This window comes from Siniperca chuatsi, linkage group LG14 (genome assembly GCF_020085105.1).
Source record: "Siniperca chuatsi isolate FFG_IHB_CAS linkage group LG14, ASM2008510v1, whole genome shotgun sequence".
NCBI lineage: Eukaryota > Metazoa > Chordata > Actinopteri > Centrarchiformes > Sinipercidae > Siniperca > Siniperca chuatsi.
In genome coordinates this window covers 10637249-10663005 of record NC_058055.1, presented here as the reverse complement: position 1 = coordinate 10663005, position 25757 = coordinate 10637249, and the positions used below count along the sequence as shown (strand labels likewise).

At 40.2% G+C, this 25757-nt stretch overlaps 1 protein-coding gene across 9 annotated transcripts in view; it reads right to left on the bottom strand.

Moving 5' to 3' along the window:
• The window catches only part of cnksr2b (connector enhancer of kinase suppressor of Ras 2b), a 31313-nt gene extending 5582 nt beyond the window's left edge, over nt 1-25731 (bottom strand). Inside the window, exons 1-18 of one of the 9 annotated variants that reach the window (XM_044223719.1) lie at nt 25220-25731; nt 20675-20838; nt 18377-18579; nt 17173-17278; nt 16084-16146; nt 15868-15987; nt 12919-12978; nt 12710-12778; nt 9109-9255; nt 7368-7501; nt 4649-4851; nt 4379-4468; nt 3265-3455; nt 3099-3147; nt 2791-2978; nt 2621-2694; nt 1200-1271; nt 902-969 (exon numbers count right to left, since the gene is read on the bottom strand). In XM_044223719.1, coding sequence (XP_044079654.1) covers nt 902-969; nt 1200-1271; nt 2621-2694; nt 2791-2978; nt 3099-3147; nt 3265-3455; nt 4379-4468; nt 4649-4851; nt 7368-7501; nt 9109-9255; nt 12710-12778; nt 12919-12978; nt 15868-15987; nt 16084-16146; nt 17173-17278; nt 18377-18579; nt 20675-20838; nt 25220-25283 — 2065 coding nt within the window. In that variant the 5' untranslated portion in view covers nt 25284-25731. The remainder of the gene's footprint in view (nt 1-901; nt 970-1199; nt 1272-2620; nt 2695-2790; nt 2979-3098; nt 3148-3264; nt 3456-4378; nt 4469-4648; nt 4852-7367; nt 7502-9108; nt 9256-12709; nt 12779-12918; nt 12979-15867; nt 15988-16083; nt 16147-17172; nt 17279-18376; nt 18580-20674; nt 20839-25219) is intronic. The other 8 variants (XM_044223720.1, XM_044223721.1, XM_044223724.1 and 5 more) reach the window with 8 other exon arrangements.
• Nucleotides 25732-25757: the final 26 nt, after the last annotated feature.

The following is a 25757-nucleotide window of genomic DNA, read 5'->3' as shown; positions in this document are numbered from 1 at the left end:
CCAGAATATGAAAATAACAAGCACGCCTTCAGCCCCTAAAATTAGCATTTATATTCAGCACAAAGCAGAGATGCTTGAATCAGATGACAAGTGGAAGTGAAACCGGGGAGAGGTGTTAAAAAGCCTCTGCCACTGATCTAGAAATAAGATCTATTTATTGAATTTTCTCCATCAGGTCTTGTTTTTCCAGGTTATTGCATCAAATCACACAAGATGATCCAAGGTAATAATTTAAGCAATTCAATTCCATATTTATTTCCTTATAACCCATCTAACTCTGACTGTCAACGAACAGCAAAGATGAGACGGTTGATTAAACCTGAAGTCGAAAAAAGAGCCTATCTGGCAATGGAAAGATCCAGAACTAAAAGCAGTTTTCAAACTCTTTACTTTAAAGCAAGTGTGTAAAACTAAATAAGCAACAAACATGCGCACTTAATATCCTGACTGGTACAGACCTGACATGATATTAAATATCCACAGCAATTTGGTCATATACCAGATTTAATACTAGTGTTTTCTAGAGACATATTAAGTTGTAAAATCAATGTGCTAATATGCAGATTTCTTTTGTTGTTTGTGTGTTAAAGTCATGGAGTCTGTAGCCATAAGCTCCTTGTTAGCAGCATGTATAAGATGGAGCTGAAGGAGCAGATACAATGTGATGGAAAATGACTGCTGCAAACCTGTGATAGCAAATTAAAACCTCGCCAAGTGAAGACTAGGCAAAGTAATTATCCATGCATTCATCATTACTTATTTATATATGATTCTTCAATCTAAAAGTAACAGCGTGATGTCCCACTGCTTAATGTCAATGGTTTTATATAACTGACCAGCGACCTGTAACAGACGAAGAATCCTTTGCAGCACCGTGAACAGAGTCTGTGACTAATCTCACCTTGGTCTTGGCGAATTTTCTCCTGCTCGGAGTAGCCTGCCACTGCCATACTGAGACGACTCAGCCACCTGTGGGGGAGAATAACAGTCATGACGCACAGCAGCTTGACATCCAATAAAACATCTTGTGCTTGTGTATGTGTGTGTGTGTGTGTGTCTCCCTGTTGGACCAATCACCTTACAAAACTGCGCTGTTTCAAGGAGAGTGGGCAGTCCAGTCGGGGATTCAATTTCCGGCCAGCGGGGGTGGGTGGGGGATTGGGGGAGTTTACAGCGTGACTATAACCTCATTAACTCACCGGGACATGTCGTCTACATTTTCCGCTGCAAAGTAGAAAGTCTTTATCTTCGGATGGCAAGCCTTGAATGCACTGAAAGGGAACCGAGTGTATATTTAATCACATGTAAGCACAGGAACAAGGACATATAGAACACATTAACACATGAATGCAGAAGACTGCCGAGATAAACTGGCACAGATCACACATACAGTAATTCAGACTGACACAAAAACAGAAAGACTTTGCATCATAAGATAAAGTGCTCTGCTTGTTTTTGGGAGGTGTCTGAGTCGGTTTCATTAAACGTGCGTGCGAGTGCATGCAAACACAATCCTGCATCCAGAAGCTGAGTGACATGATTAAGATAGATATATGAAGGTAAGACATAATTTGGAAACATAGCGCCTGAATTTGCTTTAACCAGATTAGAATTACATATTAACTACTGGTGATCTAAAGATCCAAATCTAATATCCAAATTAGTTTTTCCTTAAAAACTTCTACATCTTCTAGCTTTAAACGTTCCTGTGGAGTTTTTGACCTCTAGTACTGCTTTAGAGCTGTTATTGAGTGGGTCCCTGTTTTGTTTGTATCGTGCACGATACACAGTGCTGCCAACAGTCTCACACAAGAAGAAGACAAGCAGGATGTCAACAATGCTAGATTTAAAATACTTTTTAAAAAAATCGGCTTTGCAAATGCTTTATGAGGAAGGAAATGCCTAATTTTGTTTGTTTAGAAGAAAACTCCACAGAGCACCTTTAACTCCTTCAGGCCACAAGTGTATAGCCAGAGACAGTAGGTATGTACTATTTTCTCATGTGGTTCAAGTAGTCTGTCAAATGAAAGGAAGGCAAAGGAGTTTCTGTCAAGTTGCCATTCTTTGCTTAAGCTGGAATACAAATAAATAAAATATAATAAAAAGTCTAGTCCAGCACACAAATGTTGTCATGTTTTCAAGTTTTCCTGCTCTCTTTATCTTCAAACTTTTCCTAAAATGTAGCCAAAGTTCACAAAGTCATTATTGCACTAAGCCATAAATGTATGCATCTGCTGTCGTCCTGTCAGATTACTAAAATGTTGCTGTTTGATAGTGCAAGTGCACATTGTTTGTGAGTCAGGAATCTTCTGTAAATTGTTATTCAATATATAAGCCTTTTTTTTTTGCCAAGAACCTATTTGCGCAAGATTACCTCTGCATGGATAATACATTTGTAGTATTGCTCCATGTCATGCCTAACAACGCTGTTTTAAAATCATTGTAAACCACAGCCTCTTGGGGTTTATTGCTTTAATATGCAACATGAAGTGTCTGCTGTTAGCTTTGTGAATTGTATTCAAGAAATTTGTATCTAGTTTTGTCTGTTGAGGCTAAATGGAAAAGCGATGCAAATCTAAGAGGCTTGATCCTTGGTGTCCAGGTGAAAATCAGTACTCACAACTTCCTTCTGCATTCAGTGGCACGATCAATCTTGAACTCTGGGAGGCTGACAAAGCCCTCTGCCTTCTCATCCTGTGACGAGCAAAAGCAGAGTTAAATCAAAGTGCCACATAATAAACAGAGGCTCGATGCTGTGAATTGCTCTTTTGTAAAAATCACCATATTCACCTCCTCATTCATGTACCAATACAGACACGTGTCTTTCAGGATGAACCAGTACTTCTTCCACTTCTGCGAAAAATAGGTTTTAGCATCCTTCTTTTTCCACAGCCAGCCCTCACAGTCCCCTTGACCCAAGTCCCTGCAGGAAATCCGTCGCTTGCTGATTGAAGACATGGGACTTCCAGCTGCAGGCGCTAGCAGGGGAGCAGAAGAGGCGAGGGGGGTCAGAAAACACTCCTCATGAAACACCTGCTCATGTTTGGGTTTGAGTACATGTGAGCGCTCAGGTAAACACCTTAAACAAATGCTCTCACTTTTGCTCTTTTTCTTTGACCTTGACAGCAGTGAGGATCGTTCAAACACCTGCAAAGTAAAAAAAAGAATGACAACGTGCAGAGGATCCCAGTGCAGCTAAATGCTCCTGCTTCTGCGCCTGCTTACAATCAGAATTTTGAATTTTGACAGACACAAAGGACTAACATGGTAGAGGGAGGCAGAGTCAGAGCTGGATGTGGACAGGGAGACTTCCATCTGGAGGGCGGGGACGAGTGTGTAATGGGTGGGGCTGCCTCCTCGCTCAGTCTTCCTCCTGTTCTGACTCAGGCTGCGTCCCAGCAGGAAGTCCTCCCCTGGGGTTTTATCTTCACTCGCAAAACGCAGCAGGGAATTCTCTGCCGGGACACAACAGAGGCAAACTCAGTACCCACTTTATGAACTTCAACTTTAAAAATCTATCATTTACATACTAAATGCTCTGTACAGTTATGTCTGAATTATAAGATGCTACACCATTTTAGGACGCTCATTTAACTTAAATTTTCCATCTAGACTATTGGCTTTTAACCACATCAGTTGCGACAATAGTTTGTGTCACAACACTGATCAAACTTTTTGTAATCTACTGTAAGACCAGTCAGTTGCCTGTGCTTTAACCTCTTTCTCTGAGATCAGTGAATGCTGACATTTCAAAAGACTAACTATTTGAAAGGCATTAAAAATCTACAGAGAAAGGCTGATGTCAGGCAGGAAGCCCTCAAAACTTCCAAATACTGTCTCCTGTAGATAAATATAGCACCATCACTTTTTTTCTGAAAAGCCCAAAGGAGCAACATATCACCACCATCCCCAGAGGAAACAAACACATCACTCAACTCTTTCTTTGAGACTGAAATAAAGCAATTCAGTCTCCTCCCACTCCATTTACCACCTAGCTCAACAGTCACCAACAAAATGTGAAAATCTCTGGATATATTTCTACAGTTGCCAAAGCAACAGTGCACTTTTTATATCCAAAGAGAGAGAAACAGCAAAGCAGAGAGCAAGAAAGAGAGAAACAGGGAGAGAGGGATGGAGGGAAAAAAAGGAGCGGTGATAGATTATGAACATATGGAAGAGATAGAGGCAGGAGCTGATATCCAGCATATTATCAGTTTTGACAGGCCAGCTCATCCTTCTACTTTTTGGCTCGGAGATCTGAGAGGGTGACGATATTATGAGATATCCACCCACTCACCTCAGCTCTCTCTGTCCCTCTCTGTCTCCCTCCTTTCTCTGCCTCCCTTTCTTTTTCTCTCTCCCACTGCCTCCCACTCACCTCTCCTGCTCTCTCTCTTCAGCTTGGCCAGGTCTTCGTTGTCTCCCACCCAGTTGTATTCCACCGGCATTGAGATGGGCCTGAGCCTGCCTGGAGCAAGGAGGCACAGGGAACGTCAATATTACACACCTGCCCACACACATCTGCATCAAACAGCTGCAGATGTCTCAAAAACAACTCAAGAGTATACAGACGTCACATTCGCAGGGCTTTGAGCTCTTGGCTCTCACGATTACAGCAGCGAGTCTTCAGACGAGGCCGAGGTCTTACCATAGGTGGGAGTGCTCCCCCTGCGGACTGATGACACCTCTTGGTTCTGGTCGTACTCGTAACAGTACAGTATAGCATCTTCCTCCACCAGAGGAAATCGCCCTCGACACTCCTGGTCCAGGTAGGAGTTTGGTGACTCAGATCCCTCGGCGACATGGACATCCGCTTGAGGATCGTCACCCGGCAGACTTCCCTTGTCATCTCTGCGGTAACAGAAAGCAGGAAGTAATTTTAATGCCAGTGAAGATCTGGACTAATATGAGAGAAGAGAAGAAGCAATGCCACCATCAGAGTCTATAGCAGGGTGAAAACTTAACATCTTCAGCATGTAAACTGTCAGCCGTGTTTTTAGTTTAAAGGATAAGGCCAGCAATTTTCTATATATTTGTTGTTGTCAACAAATCCCATGAAAAGACCAAAAACAACAATGCATTAGTCTGTCTACTTTCTCACTTCTCCAGTATGTCTGTGGTTCTTAGCCCCAAGCCCATTCATTCCTATGGAAGGCACAATTGTTAAAAAGAGATCACAAATATATACTTTAATTTTTTAAAAGGGCTAAATAATTTCCTAAAACAGATGACTACTGTAGTTTTTAGCAAACATTACTCAAACAGGAGTAAATAGTGAAATTGTTGGGGACTATTTTCAGCTGCGGATCAAAATACATTTGGTGCTCCAGTGAGTGTTTACAGCAGCCCGACGGTGTATATGTATTGATTCAAAATAAAGTACAGCGTCCATGTTCAGGGCAATGAAGGGACATGTCACCCAGTGCAACAGTGTGACTCACTGATGTATTTATTATATTCATAATTGACAACAATGGAGCTCTATGGAGGAATATGCTATATCAGGCTCTGGCTACTTAGACAATACTTGTTAGTAGGATACATTTATTGTTGGTTTTGGGCTTTTCATGGGATTTGTTAACAATAAGAATAATACAGAATATTACCAGCCTTATCCTGGAAGTTGTAGTTTTAGTCTTTTACTTTACAGTCAGTGAAAAATTCACATTACAACAAGACTAAGAGTCTACAGCCACGCTAGCTGCTCTGCACAGCGGTGCTTTGAGCTACACGCTAACATCATGCTATGTTTACCCTGTTCACCATCTTAGTTTGGCATGTTAGCATGCTATTTGTTAATTAGGATTAAACATAAAGTACAGCTAAGGCTGATGGGAATGTCATTAGTTTTGGTCAAGTTGAAATTTTGACCTGATGATGGCGCTAGACAAAAAGACAGGGGATAACCAAAGTCAGTAGGATTCATCCTATGGGGACCATGAAATTTCATGGCAATCCATCCAATAGATGTTGAGATATTTCATTTCAACTTCATCTGATCCAAGATAACAGAGTTGTTTACATCCATGTTTGCTAGCTACAGTAGCTGTCTTCTTCGCTGCCTTTGTCGGTGCATTGCTACACTTCTTGGAGTGGAGTAACATAAACCCAATGGCAGGAATGTATATCGAGTTGCCCGTGTGCTGGTTCCTGTGCTTGCGTGTCCTCATGTTGATGATGATTATGTGCATGATACAACCAAAATTTTGGGACCTGTTTTGTATGTGTGTGGGGTGATGACCCCTGCCCTTCCCTGCAAATCTGTCTGTTGTCTGCCTTTTTTTTCAGATAAGGCAGGGGATCATCAGTGCCAAATAGGATGACCAGTCTATTTAAGCCTGGTCTCTCTCTTGGTCCGCTGCTCTTTGCTGAGCTGCTGCCGCTACAGCGCTCTTTCTCCCTACAGGCACCTGTTTGTTTGGTTTGGTATGTTGCCTTAAGTTTATTCATATGCTTTGTTTTGGACCTTACAACACACGCACACATCCATCCCTTATGCACACTTACACCACTGATTATACTGACATCCACACATCGCATCTTACTTTTCCTTAATTGGCACTTTAATTTATTAATTTAGTTCATCAAACATCTTTTTTATGCTTTTTTAAGCTTTATTATGGTGTGTCTCCTGTTTGTAGTGGCCTAAGAGCCAGGTCATAACAACCCACTCTTAGCGCTCCATAGCGTTACTAGTGGTCAAAAACTCCACAGGGTACCTTTAATATCTAGGGCTGATCCAAATGCTTCGAAACTTCTACCGTAGCCATGGTAATCAATGTCCAAATCAGTATTCGATTGCTGCTTTTTTAAATTATTATATATCCATTACCCCAAAAATCCCAAATAGCCCTGAAATAAGAAATAGTAATCCAACATTATTAACATTAAACAATATCTTAGAACATGGGAGGATGACAGCAACGCAGTGTTTCCCCTAGGTTGACTGCTTGGGGTTGTGTCTGGGCTGGAGCAGAGCAGCAGAGAGACGGGTGAAGTGAACGTTACTCGAGTTGACGACAACTCGTTTCATTACGTAACACTGAAATTCAACCATTGTGTTCTGTTGGGAGATGCAGTGACCAACTGTGAGTAAGAAAAAGTATAAGTAATATGTAATTTGTTAAGCTAATTTATGCAGTGTAAAATGCCATAGGCTTAAGCTAATAATGGTGACTTGCAAAAAGCAATAGTTTTGTCTATAAACCTCGACAGTTATATCCGCCTAAAATTATATATTCAAATATTCGCAGGTAATTCTCACTGAAGCTTCAAAGCTCCAAAATTGGTATTCGGGACTGCCCTATTAATATCTGGTAAAGCAAGCACTACGTGTGAACTTCTATGTGTTTTATGTGTGTGTTCACCTGGGGGTGTAGGGTTCTGGTGGAGGAGGGGGGATGTAGAGGTCCTGCAGGGCACAGCTACTCCTCCTGGATGGAGTACTTAAAGTGCTGGTGGGCGTGGCGACACTGCTGCTGGGGCTCTGAGGGAAGATTGGCTGTGTGTGAGTGAGCGTGTGTTTATGTGTGAGCATGTGTGAAAGAGAGAGAGACAGGCAGACAGGGAGAGAGAGAGAAAGCGAGAGAGAGAGAGAGAGAGAGAGAGAGAGAGAGTAAGGAACAGTTACATGGATTGACACATTAAAAATTTGGAGTTCGCAGCAGTTCAGTCAGTTAGTCAGTCAGGGACCATTTGTTCGGTTCAGACTGTGCTGCTGAGCATCTCAACCGTAAAATGAGCATTGTACTGTACGTCACTGATGCTCCAGTTCTAACTGGTGCACACAGGAAGACGGGTCGGTGTGCAGTCTAGTCATCCCTCTCATTCAGGTCAAGGAAAATCTGGTCATAGCCTACATAGTCTGTTAAACACAGTACATGGAGATTTGATTGCTCCTTGTTTATCTATTATATCTTTATAACAAAATATGTATGTAATATCTTTTTAATTACCTTCTTGTCACATTTATTATATAAAAAGTAGGGGGCTGCAAAATCATCAACTTAACTTGAATAGTATGTAATCTAGAGATGTAATCCACTCACAAGATGCCTGTTTTGCAGTGATAAAACATGGACTTCCAAAAAATGCTTGAGAGATTATTAAATGAGTAAGAACTGAAATTCTTTCAACAGAATACTAATTTGTCACTGCTCAAACTATGCTAATATGTTGCGTAACTCACAGCTGACTAATATCAGAGATGCATTATCGGGAGATGTGCCCCATCATAAGACCATTATGTGTGTCAGAACTACTGCAGGGCTTCCATAGCACAATGTTCTTTTCAATAACTTAGCCGACTACCTTTATATTCTTAATTTTAGTCACATCTCAGAGCAGAAAACATTACAGTTTCTATGTTCCTTTTTTCCTTTTCTTTCCTTAAAAATGCCAGCAGGAGAGAAAAAAGCGATTTAGGTGGAGAAGAAGAAGGATAAGGATGTGATGTGAAGGGGGAGGAGGCTGAGCAGGACTGCGCTTCAGGGCCTCAGGGGGGAGAAAACATTTTTTCTCTGGCCTGGGACTCAAAGAAAGACTGGGCTACATTAATACGCATCCCTGTTATTTCCACCCACTCTGGCTCAGGCACACGATCCCAATAATGTAACTGGTTTGGCCGAAGTAGGACAACAGATGCCACTAAGGGCTAAAATGTCAACTTGTCAATGAATGATGCTGGAACCTTCAACTAATTAGTAGCAAGTTGTGGTACAGAAAGGAGGTGGATGCAATAAAAGCAATACCTGCACAATAGAGTGCAAACCCCATAGCTACAATAAGTCAACCCAAAATTATCTTTGACAGAAATTGAATATTATAAGTTTTACAAAGCTAATGTTTGTTTCAGAGCTCTTGTATTAGATTACGTCATATTGTAAAAGTGATACTTTAATTTAACCCCATCTTCACTCTGTACTCTTCTGTTTACTTATATCTTGGCTATTTATGGGCTGATCCTGGAAATTTGGCGTCTAGTGTTCGGAGTCTGTGCAGTCAGTGCAGACAGAAGCACAGAGATATACACAAACAAATACATATAAAAAACAAATACAAACGGGCATGCACAAACATATCTGTGGAGGTTGAAAGCAGCCATCATACTTGCAGAGCCAACGGTTTCCATCTCATGTTCTTGAGCAGAGCAGGGGTTGAGGTGAGCGTGCTCTGTGGGCGTTTCTTCAGCGTCAGGGTGACACCTGCAGGGTCCCCACGCAGCAGGTTGACCAAGTTCTTCAGCTGCCAGCCCACCTAGCAAACAACAACAGCATGATAAGAGTTTTCCTCAACACACAAGTATCCTCATGACTTAGACTACAGAAATAATAATCTGACATTTCAATATGAACATCTAGTTAGTGACTAGCAGAGGGATTCAACGTACATCAAGACTGTGTGTTTCCTTTCACACATGATTTGAATGACTTTTCTTAATCCACTTTATGCTGAAGTTCATCTTGCCAAGCAGGAATTTTATTCAAGGTGCTGTTGTGGTCCTTATTTTAAGTATACACAAGGAACCTGATGGTTGCACAGCCTGCAGCCTCTGAAGTTCATGTTGATGAGGATGTTAAATGCAAAGTTGGATGCCAAAGGGCATCTTGTACACCTCCCGTGATATCAATCTGCAGGCGCTGTCATGATGTGGTAAGCCCCAATGTTGTGTGTTGCAAACAGCTGCATGCCTTGTAAATAGTCTTTAACCCAGTTTTGATGACATTTGGCACAAAGAACATCCCGCCCAGAGAAACACTGTCTGCAGCTGAACTAAATATGCCAGGTCCAGTTTGGGGAGAAAATATCCTCTCTTGCTTGGCTGGCTGCACTGAATTTCAGTACGTCTTGCGTATTCCAAGCAGCCTGAGAAACTGGGCATTTTTCAGGCACTGACCTAGCAATCACTTTGTTCCTTTCCTAGTCATTTTTCACCTTGACAGCCACTACACAGAAAACCCTTCACACAGAAAGTGAATTAAAGAGACAGATAGGCTGAAACAGACACTTTTATAATCCAAAGCCTGCTTTATTCCATGATAAAACAATTGTTTTGCTGTGTCTGGCCAAAAGAAATGTGTTTATTTATAACAGTGAAACCCCTAATTTTTTTTTTTTATGTTTTTCAATTATCTTCTGCTCTTCCTTTCTGCTTCAAGGTGTTTCTTATAAAACATCTTGCCACTGGTTTCTTCTTTCTGTTTCATTTCCTTTAGGGGATTCTCGTAACACTCTGCAGTGTTAAAATGTACTGTCTGCATGGAGCTTTTTTATGTGTTTAAAGCCTTCCATATTTATAGACCATTCCTGCACCTGAAATTCAATCTATCATTGCTACCTCGAGTTATTTATTTCTGACATGCTGTCTATATTTTTTATAGCTTTTCAATCTTGTGCTCAATAGCACCAAATAATCTGACATTTCTTTAGCTTATTCTACTTGTGTTATAACATATTCAAAGTTAATCACAGGGCAGCTTTTGTGTCTGAGGATTTTTTCTTCATTCATTTCCTTTGGTCGATGTAACTCATTTGCCTCAGTAGCCACAACTTACATCTGATTTTCATGGAAAAGGATGCGCAAATCCAGTGAACTTTGGTCTGTGTCTTACTGCTGGACTTCTCCCAGCTGCCTTAATTATGAGTCCCTGAACTGTTTCAAGCATCTCTTCTTTCCTTAGTGGTATCTTTTTAAGACTTGACGTTTGTTCTACTGTCTCTCAGGCCTGAACATTTTTTTTCTTGCTTTACTGTTAAGACCTTTTTATTACTTTTCCCCTTTGGTTTCTTGTCTTCTTGTTAGAAGAGGAAGAGATGGTGCAAGGAATCCTGGGCCACCACAGACACATGTAGTCCCCCCCACCCCCCCACCCCAATTGGGATGTTCATGAACAACCAACCATCATGAATTCATTCTTAACTATGGGCCACACTAAATTAAATGTATTAACAGCATTTAAGCTTGTCATGGCAGTCATTATGAGTGACAGTGCAGTTTTGGATCAGCAGATATGTGAGTTTACATATTGCCACCCACTTAAGCTGTCATTCAGCTGCTGCTCATTTTTTCACATCCACATGTGAACTTTGTAACAACATAATAATCTTCAATTTATATGTTTTTTCCAGCTAGTATACAAGAAATTAATGCACTGTACTGTTTTGTACTAACATTTGATGATACAAGACATGTGCCGACAGACGTCAATCAAGCTGCAACTTTGAAAAGCTGCTGCCAATCAAACTGTAAAAGAAAGCAAAATGCTTCATGAAATGCACAGGTGTAATTAATAACATAAATCATGGTGTTTCAGTTCCAGGACCCTGGTGTTGTGCATGCATGCCCTACTGAGCCATCATTAATGTTATTAATTACACCAGTGCTTTGACAGGTTAAAACATCTGTCATAAAAAAGGTCTGTTGGGAAACAGTATTTCTTTTGGTTCCCCATGAGGATATGCACTGACACCTCCCTTTAAACTACGCTTCACAGTGAGATGAAAGAGTCTTGACATCAAAATCAACTCTGTATTTGCACTTAATCTCTATAAAATGGCTGCATTCAGTGGGTGAGTTGACTGACTGAAATGAACCTGACTTGAGCTGTGTAATTATCATACATCTTGCTGTTGCACACACAAGTAACAATTATTTTAGACAAAGGGTGCTATATTTAAATTGTGCACCACTGGAAGTTTTTGCTTTCATTTCTACTGAATTTATACTATGCTTTGTACACTTTAGCATCAGGTGATTTGTGCAGTTTTGTCTCTTAGCAAAAACCAGTGAAAGGCCAGGTATTATGTCTGATTAGTGCTCTGCTTAGGTTGAAGATGTGCAAAAATGAGAATAATGTTGGATCACCAAACCCCTTTATCAAGATATGAAAGATACACTTGGGGTGCCCTGGTGGCCGAGGGGTTTAAGGCACCAAGCATGAATGGCAACATCTTCAGTTCGAGTCCAGCCAAGGACCTTTGTTGCATGTCATTCCCCAGACCTCTTTCCTGTTATCTCTCTATTGTGTATCTTTAATAAAGGCATAAAAAACGCCCCAAAAAATACTTGTCCGACTAGTTGCAACACAAGTAATTAGAATATGAGGGAGATGTCAATCAAGCACAGTCCATACACGCTCACACACTGAGGAGAGGTCTATCTAATTCGTAAAAACACCTGTAAGGGTGAATCATAGGTGTCTAAGAGTTTAAATGCTACTAACAGAAATCACATTTTAAATGGTGGTTTTTATCCACAGTTTGTTAAATAGCCCAAAGCAGGTACCTCCTGATCGACTGAAGTGCTCTTTTGTGCATGAGTTCAATGATTTCAGCTAACCATCCAACTGACCCTGTGACCACCAAAGTAACATATCCATCCAGTCAGATAACATACCCACATTCTCAAAAACTACCTACAAGTGACACTACAGCCAGCCACTTATACGATAACAGGCCCAGTAGTGCTGCAGTGGCCCACTGTGGATGTACTGCAACACAAGTACGAATGTGTATAAAGAAACTGCATACACATTCACAGCATACATACAATTTGAGGCAGGTATTTTTTGTGTACAAATCAAGCTTGTGTGAATTAAACACACATTTGCATAAACAATCTGCAAATACAAAAGAAAGATCATATGCACACTTAAACAGCAAATATGAAAAACACATAAAATAAGCCACAGGGCAAAAAATTTGGTCTTACCACTGTCTGATGATTGACCTGAATGACTTCGTCTCCAGCATGGATTTTCTTACAGCGGTCAGCCAGGGACTGATGGATAGACAGAGTCATTAACTGTTGCTCCATTTCACTGTCATGACACAACCATCTCATTCTACATATTACACTACAAGTGAATGAGCAGTGAGGCAAAGATCTACATAGGTGAACACAAAGAGGCTTGTACTTACTCCTTCTGTTGTCCCGGTGATTACATGCAAACCATCATATGTTGATTTGATATACATGCCCTGCGGGAAGACAGCAGGAATATAAATGATTACATTTGAAAGTAAACTCTAACATAAGGGTCATTTAACACAATGCATCTCGGCTCAGCCACACAGCCATTCGCAGAACAGACCAGTGTCATTGCATATTTGCAAATCTTAGCATTTGTTTAAATCTGCTTGTAGTGCAAAATAGGTAGGATTTTAGATTTATCACTATTATTTTTTAGCAGCAGTGAAAGACGTGAGGATTTGCCTGATCTTCACGTAATAACATGTTAAAATTACTACATGAAGGTCCTTAAATATCATGTGGGTGTACTTTTGAAATGTACACGGCACAATATGATTTAATGCCATGTAGTGAGTCTCACTCAAATGCTCCTTCAAGCAGACTGAATCAAACATGGAGGATTATTTATCTGCAAATACCGTTTGTCTGTTGCAGAAAAGCTAAAACTCAAGTTTCACTAAAAGGGGTCTTAAGTGCATTACAAAGACACATACACACAAACATAGAAACACACACCCACATACATGTACACTCACTCTCTCACACACACACATACTCACACAGATATATAGAAGCAGCATGCCAGTCTTCAAGATGAGGTTTATTTTTAGGCCACTTGGCCCACTGTTGTGTTCAGTTTTCTCTCAACGGATGAGAGAACTTCCATGCCCCCTGCTAGCATTTGTGTGGGGGTGGGGCTTTAATTGTGGCCCCAAGCGGGGAGCTCGTGCCTGAGTGTAGGTCAGTGCGAAGATGGAGTCCAGCAAAGTGCTGATGGTTATACAGTGGCGGCAAGAATAAGTGTCTTCTCTGCTCCTAAACACAGTATCTATATTTTGTCCCAGAAGTAAGTGCACAGTCATTTGTTGCATTGCAATCTGCAAATTTAAGCATTTTGTATTTTGCTCATTTCAACATGAGAAACGTGTTATTTTCATGTTGCTTTGTATCAGCTGACTCATATGCCCACAAGCTCAGCAAAAAACCCAGTTCTGGGACACAGCTGCAGTGAGCTCCATTAGATACTGGACAGTACGACAACAACGTCCCTGAAACTCTGGATAACCAGATGAAAACCGTTAACAGCAAGGTTTTTGTATTAACCCCTAGAGAAACTGTTTCTGGAAAGAGATATTTCTGATTTTACAATGCAAGCCTTCCATGCTGTGAGCACCACAAATGAAATTCCCTTCACCTACATTGTACTGGGGTCAAGATTGAAGTCTTCGATATCTGGATATTTTGAATATCTCAAACCTTGGGCAATAAAACCAAAACTAGCTGCATGGCTCTAGAGGTAAATGAGGAAATATGTTTTTTTTGTAATTTGGGTCACCCAGGCCTTTAAGTAAATAGCCTGTGTACTTGGCCCCTTCATGGTCACAAAACACCTACGTGTTTGAATCACAGAAGAAAGAGTTAACAAACTGTGATATAACTGGAATAAACAAATCAGGCAAAGTTAGTATTAGTGATGGGGCAACTGAATTAACTATTTTTGCAGTGAGTGAGATACATGCTGCAAGATAATTTGCACATGTCATATTTGATTCAAACAGAAGTCAATATGCTCTCAAAAGTCATGCTGTTGCGATTTCCGTAATTAGTAGGTTTCACCATCATCCAGCATTATTAGTAGTTTGTACTTCACTTTTTTGGTAGCTTTTTCCTGTGTTCATTTCATCAAACCTGGAAAACAATTTAACATCTTGATATTTTAAGTATATTAAACCGTATTCAAGTGTAATGAAAAGTATATCGAAAGCCTGCTTATGTGCATGTGTGGGTATTGGGCTTGTGTGCTTGTTACAGATTGTTGTGTTTACCATGAATGAAAGTCTGTGCGGTGTGATGCTGTTTAGTAAAGAAAAGACAACACCAACATTTTGGGGGTTTGGTCCACAGTAGCTACTCAGCATGTGACTGGATGATTGACTCCATACATCTATCATATCTCAAAATGTCAGTCTTCATCATTCTTATCAGTTTATTAGCTACGTAGCTAACCTTTGGTAACCATTTAATTTACAGGCTGCTAAATTATGCTGCAAGGCCATAAGAGGGAATCTGCAATGAAATTATGCAGTATTTATGTCTTAATTTACTATATGGAAACTTCAATGAAACAGGGCCCTGTACATTTTTCAAGCCATTAAAAGGTAATTGATGTCTTTTTTTCAGTGTATTTCATACAAACAGTGCACACTACACTTTACAGGCCATTAAAAGGTAATGACAGTGACTTTTTTCTAGTTAGGGTTAGGGTTGGGGGTAAGGGTTAGGGTACTGAGTTGTATTTGGAACCTGTATTTACCTGTATTTGTATCAAAGAAACAATGCACACACATTGTAGGCCATGGAAAGGTAATTAAGAGTTAGTGAAATTTGTCAGTAGATATACTGAAAGTACTCAGCTATATCATGGGAGCCATGTATTGGGCAGCAGTGATGACAAGTGTCAGACATATAACCTAGTACGAACTAGGCTTTACAGTACAATTACAGCTGAAAATATATATTAATCTAACTAGTAACTCCCAGTTATTATATTAGCTTCTCCTGTCATGACCCAATACTTTGCTCTATATTACCATATTACAATTAATTTCAATACAGTTACTAGCAAAACTGCTTTTTCTGCTATAACTTTACTCTGACTAATTGCTCAGTTATTGTACTACAACCATTTCCTGTTCCATCAATATTACCGGGTCACTGTTTAGTTATTTCTTGTAATTAAGCAGCCTGTAATTTAAAAGGTTACCGCTTCAGTAACACCACAGAAACACAAACACAGACAACTCATCTAATGACATAGCAGGTAGGATGACCAATGAGAAACTCCCCAAAAATGAGTGTGTTCCTTTAAGTCTGACAGAGGGATAGGATAGTCTTACCAGTCCTTCAGTGGATTTTATGTTGGCTAGCTGCACAACCTCCAAATGTGCAGCCTGGGACACCATGGGATCCGAGGACAGAGAGATAATGTGGTCGCACACTCCAGACAGAGTTTTACACTGGGGGAGGACATATTAGGGATGAATACAATCTTAAAGTGTGCGCATTATAGCTTCATTTACATTCGATCCACTGTAATAAAGTTAGCAACTCACCACATGCAGGATTTTGTTTTCTGTTTCGTACACAGAGCAGTCCTGGGGAACATTCAGAGAGCACTGTTACCTCAAGAGAATGTGTCAAAATGGAGTTATTATTGGCATTTCTGCTGTAGGTGGATATAAGCAAAAACCGAGCAGCTTGGCACCTATAACCCCCAACACTCCCACACAGGCATGCACAAACACAAAACAAATGAATCACCAATGCGGAGGCATGTCTCTCTCTCTCTCTCTCTCTGCCAGTCTTCCTCTCTCGGCCTTCAACTCTCTACTTATCGCCCTCTTTCACTCCCACCTTTAATTTTTCCCACTTACATTTTTCTCTTGACTTCCTATAAACACTATTCTCCAGAGAGACTGTCGTAAAACCTATTAAGCATCACTTCTCTCATTATCTACTGATCTTTCTGAGTCGCACAGGGCTGATTGTGACTGTCAACATTTACCGGCCAAAGACAAATACACAGATATTATAATCTAATCTGTGATACATTTCTCACATTTGATCTGATCTGTTGTGTCTTTAGTTTTATAAATATCTTTACAAGAAGGTTTTTTTTTATAGCCAACTTAAATACTTGTATTTCTTATAAGCACAGTTATAAGACAGTTGTAACTAGAAAATTTGTGCATAAACAGAATGAAATTTATTCATTCTCGTGTCAGTGATTGGTTGACCTTGAGTAATTATATGTATGAGTTAATGACATTTCTAACAGTTAAACTGATTAAACTGTAAAACTTTTTTGTACCTTGTGATTATCGTCTGTTGTTTGAACCTTTAGTTTTTACTCATGTTTGAATATGTATATGGATGCACTGCATGCAGGAACTGTGTTAGGGTATTAGAGACTAGATTTGATGTTTATACAATGAGTTAAGTGAAATGCTGCTTCAGTTTTTTCTCTATCAAGCATAACACAAATTATTTTCTGAACTTGACTGTACAGATGTTTCTAAAACTATTAAATATATAAAAACATTTTGGACACTGGTGGAGGTAGTTTGATCTAAAATTTAATTGGGATAAAAAGTTTCCTGTGCTTGAGCTGTATATTATAATATTATATAATGTATATTTACCTGTTGCACAATTGTAGTGAGCTCCAGACACAGCTGGATCACGTTGTTTCTGGTCACGGAGTAATCTGCCACTGCGGCAAAAGGAGACCTGAAAAAGAAAGAGCACCTGGAATTAACCATTAGATCATTCTTCCTCTGAGACTAAATCATTGGTAAATCTGTGGGAACATTTCCAAACACACAATCAAGTACATCAGCGCGCATCCACATACACAGGCACTAGGATTTCTATCCACGTTTTAAAGGAAAGTCAGATTTCAGGGAATGATATTAATGCTCATTTATTCTCTGTACTCCAGAGCACATTAAACATGACTTCAGTGTCATATTTAAACTGCAACGTGCCATTTTGTGCAACAATGATGCCTTCAGACAGGAAAATGAAAAACTGGATATTGAATTTTAATTAGAAAGGATGCTGAAGATTATGTAGATGATGACTGTATGGGAAAAGAAACAGCTATTCACTTTGTTATTTCTGTTGAAAGCTATCAGCTTTGAACTACCAAATTCATCAAACACACACACAAAAAGACGCAAACACATTGGCACAATCCCACAGAGAAGGAAGGGATAAAGCCATACAGTATATAAATAGACTTGCTCAGTGCCTTTTTGGCCACCCTGTCAAAGTCTACTTATATAAGGCCTTTACTCATCTTTTCTTGTCAGCTGATTGGTCATGGACATAACAGAAAAAGACAAAACTGGTCTGTATGTGGTAAAAACATACCAGAATCCCCAAAATGAAGCAATAAATGATGCCAGATTAACAAGATTGACTTATACCTTTTGAAGTTTTTAAATATTTAATCTGCTGCATGTTTTTTCCAACCAATGTCAAATGTAAAGAAAATGTAACATTCAATTATTCCATCGTATGAAATCCAGCCAAATCCAGAGTTAATACTTTTGCTTTAAAATACAATTAACACTGTCATTAGTATGTATCTAAGATTACCTTCAAGGCTTGCCCAATAACCATTTCAATCAAAGTGGTGCAAAATGTGAGACTATATTAGTCAAAACCAGTGCTGCTACTGTAGCACAGAACTTCAAAAACTAAAGGGGAAAAATTGTGCATGAATGTATCAGTGTGTGTGCATGTGTACATGAATGTGTATTCATGTGTGTATCCAAGTGTTTACACATGCCTTTTAACATGTTTAAATGTATTACAGGTGCACCTTTTTGCGAATCTCACCTGTCCAGCCACGCCAGAAGGCTTTTGGCTGCAGCGATCAGGTCCACCACAGAGGTAAGAAAGTCATTGGGCAGCTTGTGGGTGGCTCGGCCATCGTAATGGCCGCTGCGCCGCCTGCCTGTGATGAAGTTCTGCAGGTTCTTGGCAGATGCGTTGAGCTTATGAGAAAGAGTCTTCAGGTTCTCAGTCTCCAGCCCGTAATTCTAGAGGAGAGAGGAAAGTAAATTCACTCTGTTTGACCAGTTTGTCAGTGTTTGTTATAACTATAATGCATTCCAAGAATCTCTCCTGAAACCAATTGTCGTCATAACACTGCTGTGTGAATAAAAAGACCACTGGCAGAGGAGCCCAACTTGTCGCACCACAGAAGATGCTGCTCACATGACAAACATGTGAGGAATTAAACCACTGACCCATCCACCCAGCCCTGCTGCCCTCCAGCTGTCACTTTGCATGTCTAGGGATAGCAGAACACTCATTACCCTGAACGCCGAGCTGCACGTGCAGGCCTGTGGGCGTCTGTCACGTCAGAGTTTCTTGGGAGGGGAGAGCGGGGCAGGAGGGCCACTAATCATATTTAATACAGCAGAGCCTGAGAGACTTAAAACTAAATCGCAGTTACGTAAGGAGCTTTGGGGCTGAAGCAAGGCCCCCCATGCAGCAATGCAGGATGAGAGGACTTTAGATTCAGATTGCATCTGTGACCTCAGTCCACTAAATCTCCATCCAGTCTATCTATGTTTCTCTTTGGCTAACACATACCCATCTTCTCTCTTCTTCATTCCTACTTCTCATTCATCCTTTACCATCTTCTCCTTTTTATATTTCCTCAGTCTAACTGTTTGCTTTTAACACCACAATACATGTGAATTTTGGTATAAGATCAGCAGCAATATTAATGCTCAGTACTGACAGAGACGATCAATGTATATGTTCTAATTGTCTGACTGCCCCCCCCCCCCCATATTTGAGGAATTAAAAAATATTCCTCAAATATGAAAGAGAGCTTTACATTTACATTTGCATACAAATGAAATTAAACTGCGCTTGTTAAAAGCTGTGAAGAATAAAATTCTGGTAAGTTAACTTCTACTATCTCAAATAGAGAGCATACAGTAGCAGTAGGTAATGGCTAAGTAGATGCAGAACATTAGATGTAGAGCTGAAACAATTAGTCGATTAATCGATTGTCAAATTCACCGGCAACTATTTTGATTAATCGTTAGAGTAAAAAAATAGTTTCAGCTTCTCCAGTTTGAGGATTTGCTGCTTTTCTCTGTTTTATATTGTTGTAAACAAATGATTTGAATACATCACTTCAGGCTCTCTGAAATTACAACATGCATTTCCCCTATTTACTGACATTTTATGCACCAAACGATTCATCGACAAAATAATCTGCACATTAATCGATAATGACAATAATTGTTAGTTGTAGCCTAATTAGTTGACATGAATTTTGAACTTTTGTGAGTTAACAGATGCTTAAATCAACTAACAAAGATCCCAAACTATAAACAAGCAAAGAATTTTTTTTTTTGATTCTTTGACTAAAACATGTGTTTTTGACTAACTGTTACATTATTCTTTCAGAAACTACTGTAGGAAGAGACTCTCCTGAACAGGACGTTACATCGTCACTGGTTTCTCTTTTGTCGTTGTGATCCTGCTGACCTGAATCACAAGGTGGAGTGTTACAAGCTGTATCAATATTAGGCTTTCACTATTTCAGCAGCACATTAGCCCAATCAGCAGAGCAGCAGTCTATCATGCTGACACACACAAAACTTGTGTTTCTGAGACTAAGAGCAGAAATCACTTGCAGAGGAGGCTGTAATCCATGTCAGCACTAATGACAGCTGTGAGATTTGCCTGTAGAGGATATTTTGGCCAGATTATTAACTCGTGATGTTTGGAAGTTTAAAGCCCTCAGTGATGTTTGCAAGAATATTGTGTTTATTTTGACAAAACTATTAAAATTCACTTCCTGAAATGACTGACATTTTAAACTGATTAACAGACTTCATGGATGATAAATTTATGCCAAAATACAGCCAACACATCATCAGTATCAGTTGAAATCTTACATATTCAAACATTTTCTGGAAAAATACAACCTTATTTTCTAGCTTGATGACACCACATTTTTGGGGTTAATCCAGTGGGTTTTGAAAGTACTTGATAAACTGAGGAGTCACCGAATGTGCTAATGAAACTTCATCCAACAGCAGCGGTCTAGGACTCTTTGAAGTGACAGTACAGAGTAGTGGGAAGACACCGTGGGAAGCTTGGACTCACCAGAGCACAAAGTAAGTCCACAGCCTCCAGTATGAGCTCCTGGTGGCCAATTCTGGACACTCCCAAATCCTCCAGCTCCTGGTGGGTGATACGCAGCAGCTGGTCCCCCCCTACTTTCTCCCTCTCAAAGGTCTTGATGTACTGCTGCAGGCAGTCGTCCAGGCCTGAGGGAGCCACACAGGATGACAAGAAAACTTTCAGTACAGCACGACAAAGTGAAAACTTTGTTTGCTGGCGACATCAGACTTTCAGATTTCTTATGAAACCTCTATTTGCATAATGTGTTCTAATAGGGCTTGATATCGCTTTCCTTGCCAGAAAATGTGCTGTAAATCTGTAGTGTGAGCACAGGTTGTATTTTGTTGTGTCTTAAGTGTGAAACAGTCCTTGTCAGGCAAGAAATCTGACAGATTCCTCCTCGTCAACAGTCCTGAGATGCATTTTTAGCTTTAAACTAGAAAAAGCTTTCAACTAAAAGGGGACTGTGTGTCTGTGCTCAACTTGTTTTACATCTTTCACTGACGCAGCAGGTGTGAAGTCTTTTGTTGAAGCAGTCAATGAAGTGTTGCAGACTAAAACAAACTGTCTGATTCTGCATCTCCTGTCTTCATCAAAGGTTTTCATCTTATCAGCTGAGGTTTAAAACTGAATGCATCAATATGGTATATATAGGGGGGTAGACATACAATCAAAATAACTGAACAGGAAATTAATTTTACTCTGTAAATAAAGTTTGATTTGTTAGTTGATGTTTCTGCATGAGGGCTTCTTGACTCTAGAATTTTATTTGCAGTTTTATTCACTTTCATATCAAGCAAAAACACTATTTAGCTGAAAACGAATACTCATTTTAGAGCTGCTATCGATTGTTTTCGTTATCAATTAATCTGCTGATTTCTGTCTCGATTAATCATTTGTTCTACAAAATGTCAGAAAATTGTGAAAAAATGCCCATCATAATTTCGTAGAGCAAAGCTATGTCTTCAAATTGCTTGTTTTATCTGACCAACAGTCCAAGAACCCAAAGATTTTCATTTTACTATTATAGAAGGCGAAGAAAACCAGCAAAATATTGACATTTGGGAGGCTGGAAGCAGTAAATCGTTGCCATTTTGTGCTTATAAAATGACTGAATTAATCGATTATTAAAATAGTTGCAGATTAATTTTCTATCAGTCAACTAATCGATTCATTGCTTAATCATTTCAGCTCTAACTAATTTATATACGTATATATATCATAGCTGAATGTCACTAGAAGGTGCTCTGCATGCTAACTGGCTATCCTTTTACCATTGGAGACAGAGAGAGAAGTCTTTGTAAGGCTTTTTCTATACACTCGGTCTGTTTCCATCTTCTCAGTGAGAGAGGGACATACACACACACACACACACACACACACACACACACGCACTGACACTCTTTGCTCATCTCGTCTTTTCATCGCTGTGGACCAATCATGTACATGTGACTCAGTGCTGTGCCTAAACCTGATCAAGCATTCAGATCGGGTTTAGCTGGCAGCTAAACTGTGGAGAGGAAACATAGGGAGTTTCATGGTTTTGCATAAAATTTAAAGGCTCAACTAAACAGCCTCTTTACCAAGTTAATTGAGACTCATTATGTCAGTGAAGTATTCCCTGTGTTGCCATAGATACCATGAAGGAGGGTTTTGGCAGGGATTCTCCCTGACCGCAGGACCAAATAAGTGAAGAGAGGACATGATGTTTTCCAAAAAGTGACTATGTCGTAGCATCTGCTGATTTCATTAGCAATAATTCAAAACCTCCCATAGGATTTTACATTTTTAAATAATTTTGTAATACACCATGTAGCACTATTTTGATGGGTGCTGTATAAATAAAAGGTTGTTACTATAATTGAAATGGAAGAGTTAAGACTCACATCAAGGAGTGACACAAAACGTGAGACTAACGGATTTCCCCTCTGAAAGTGAAATGCTTATTTCATACGTGTCCTCTTCTGGCTGTAGCATCATGTAATAGAAAGCTCCTCTAGATGGAGTATACTTTGCAGATTGCACTACATAATCTCCACTACATCAATATTCCTGTTCATGTTTCGGTGAGATTATCCGGCATGCGGAGGAGAAATTAAAAGCACAGCACTGACACATCCTCGTCTCCATTCTAGATAATCCACTGGTAATGTGAGGTAAGAGAGACATTTAAGGCTGTTAGTGTTGCTATAATGGATTCATGTTAATCTGACTTGTCATTGATCACTGTCAGTGTAAGGAGAGAGTGAGGGTGCAAGAAAGACTGACAGAGAACAAAAATAAAACTATATATACTTCACAAAACATGAATTATGTTAATGCACACTGTCAGGAAGAGATTATACTAAGTCTGCATTAGGTCTGTGCCTCAAAACACACATACAATTCATAAAAACAACACTGAAAATGCAAATATCGTATGTGTTTGCACGGCTGCAACACACTTAAGGACTAATTTTCAGTCAAAGCTGGAATTCTTTTCTCTTTTGTGATGACTATCTCTTCTTTAAAGCGGCTTTGTCACAGCTGGGAATAGAGCGCCTTGCTCACACAAAACACTAACTGGGGGGTGGAGAGTGGGATTGTGGGAAGGTCACAGAGTGCTCCTATTTGGCCCCCAATGACATCACGGAGCGGTATGCTAATAATGGAAACTGTGAATGCTAACGACAAAACGCTGCCAGTCCTCAGGAGCTGAGAATGGATGTGAGGCAAGAATGAAACCCCTCTCTCCCTCAGTGTCTCTCAGTGCCACTCTGTCCTTCACTTTAAATTACCATTACTGGGCTCTGGGCACTGAATCGTCTCTGCTCCACTGTCAGATGTGGGACACTGAAGAACCCTCTCTCATGTCCAGCTTCTCACTCCCTACATTTTATACTTGTGCTACCTGCTTATTTGCAGATCATCTTAGATCTCATGTGAACTGTTGGTGGTCATTCTATCTTTGCCTTTCTCCACATCCTATTATCACTGTGTCCCCTTTGTCTGTCTAAAGCCTCCATGAAGCTATACACTTGCACTTGGTGTCTTTACTGGGCCAGCATGCTAACAAAACCACCCTGTTTAAAAGGCAGCATCAGAATCAGGTACAATTTGTAACACACAACTCATACTAAGAGAGGTCTGATCTTTGTAATCATAATACATCTGAGCCAGCAGAAAAAGGCCTTCAGGCTTAGAATTATGACTAAGTCTGTGGGTGTGTGTGTTGAAGCAGTAAAGATGTATGTGTATGTTTCATCTCTTCAGCATCTCTGAAGGGCTGTGGCCTGACACGTGAGCATGTGGCTCTGCAAAACAACACACAATACTGAAACAACAAATGCACATACTTGGGATAGCACCCTCCTGCTGAGTTTATCAGTTCCTCTTACATTTTGTACATATTTGATAGCAACAGACTGCCAGTGGTAATTACTTTGTAATGCAAACAGACAAAAAAAGCAGCAAATCTAATCAGAGTTATGTGTGAAAATCTCCTGATAGGCGTGTGTGGGCCATTTAAAGGTCTTTGGAGACTGAATGAGCAGACAATTTTCCTCTGAGGAACTTCTCATCCAAAACAGCTACCAAGTCTTATGAATGATAAAATAATTTTAACAACTATATATTAACCGCTCCAATTTAAATTGAATGTCCAGGCCTTCACTAATTACAGTTCAGTTTAGTCAAAACGTCACTTTCTCTCTTTGATGGCAGTTGACCTTAAGAGTGCTTCATCACCAACCTAGATCCTATCTGTGCACTGTATTTGAACCTCATTTGCCTGCTGGATGCTTCCCACATTTTTTGAAGAGAATGCTGATATGCCTGAATAAATGTTCAACATGAAATCAGAGCTAATAGCTCTACTAATGGATGAGCATCACCTTGGGTTTCAGTGCACTATGACGTTTTATAACTGTTTAAGCTCTTACACGATGCTCTTCCAAGTCAGCTGTGACTTCTTAATGACTTCTGTGAACCAACATTTTCGCACAGATGGCTGCACAAGCTCTGATATTATAGAGTTATGATAGCTCTTATTTTACACATTGCACAAATAAACCTTGGTCTGAAGCTTTTTTTCCTCTCCCTCTCTAAATACATAATCTGACCCCAGATCCAGTGAGAAGGGTAATTATTCGTGTGTAATTACTGGACCTCCGCTGTTTCCCAGCTTCCTGCGAGGCAGCCCCGCGTTAACAATAATCACCGCAGGACACAATAGAGCTTTTAAAGCGTTTTGTGCTATTGGGCACAGGAGAACATGTTGGTCTGAAGGGGCAAGTCGTCTCCACATTGTAACTGCCCGGGGGGGAAAAATCGATCAAATGATGTGAGGCTGTAGCTTAATAAAAAGCCTTTAGAAGCAGCATGACGATGAGGCAAAAACCCGAGGCTCAGCAGGTGTTTTTGTTCTCTTTTGGCATCTCGAGGGAATCTGTGTTGCATTTCGACTCGCAGCGCAACAGAATTTCATCGCAACACAGCAGTTTGGTGATATCAGTTTGTGTTTGGCTATCATCGTGCCTGAAGCCTTACCTTTCATCCAGTCAACCACTTGACTGGAGCTCCACTTGCTCACAGGCTCCATAACCAGTGCCATGGTAGAAGTTTGTCTTGTTCACGCTTGACAAAAGAAAAACCCACTCCCCCCTCAAATTTTTAAACACAAATAAAGAATACTATTAAAAATAAATAAAACAAAATACAAATAAAGCGCTCTCTTAATTCTTCTCTGCTGGGTGTTTACAAACAAAACGAGGTAGGTCCAAAAGGTCCAAAATGTCGCTTAGAAAAGCCCGAGTGCAGCCCAGCAGACTTATGCACATTCCTGTGCTATTTGCTCGCTTGAAAGACCTCTTTTACTTGTCATTCATGTCAGGCTCAGTGGCAGTGATGTTGGTGGGTCGCTGCTGCCCGACCCCCCTTCCAAAATACATCCCAGTACCATCCAGAGCAGAGGAGAACAACGCACAGACTGTCGCTCCCCTCTGGTGTCTGGAAAGGTTGGGTTTGCTCTGAGCACTCTCCCTCACACACAGACATGGAGTCACAGCCCTCACCGTGCGAAGTATGT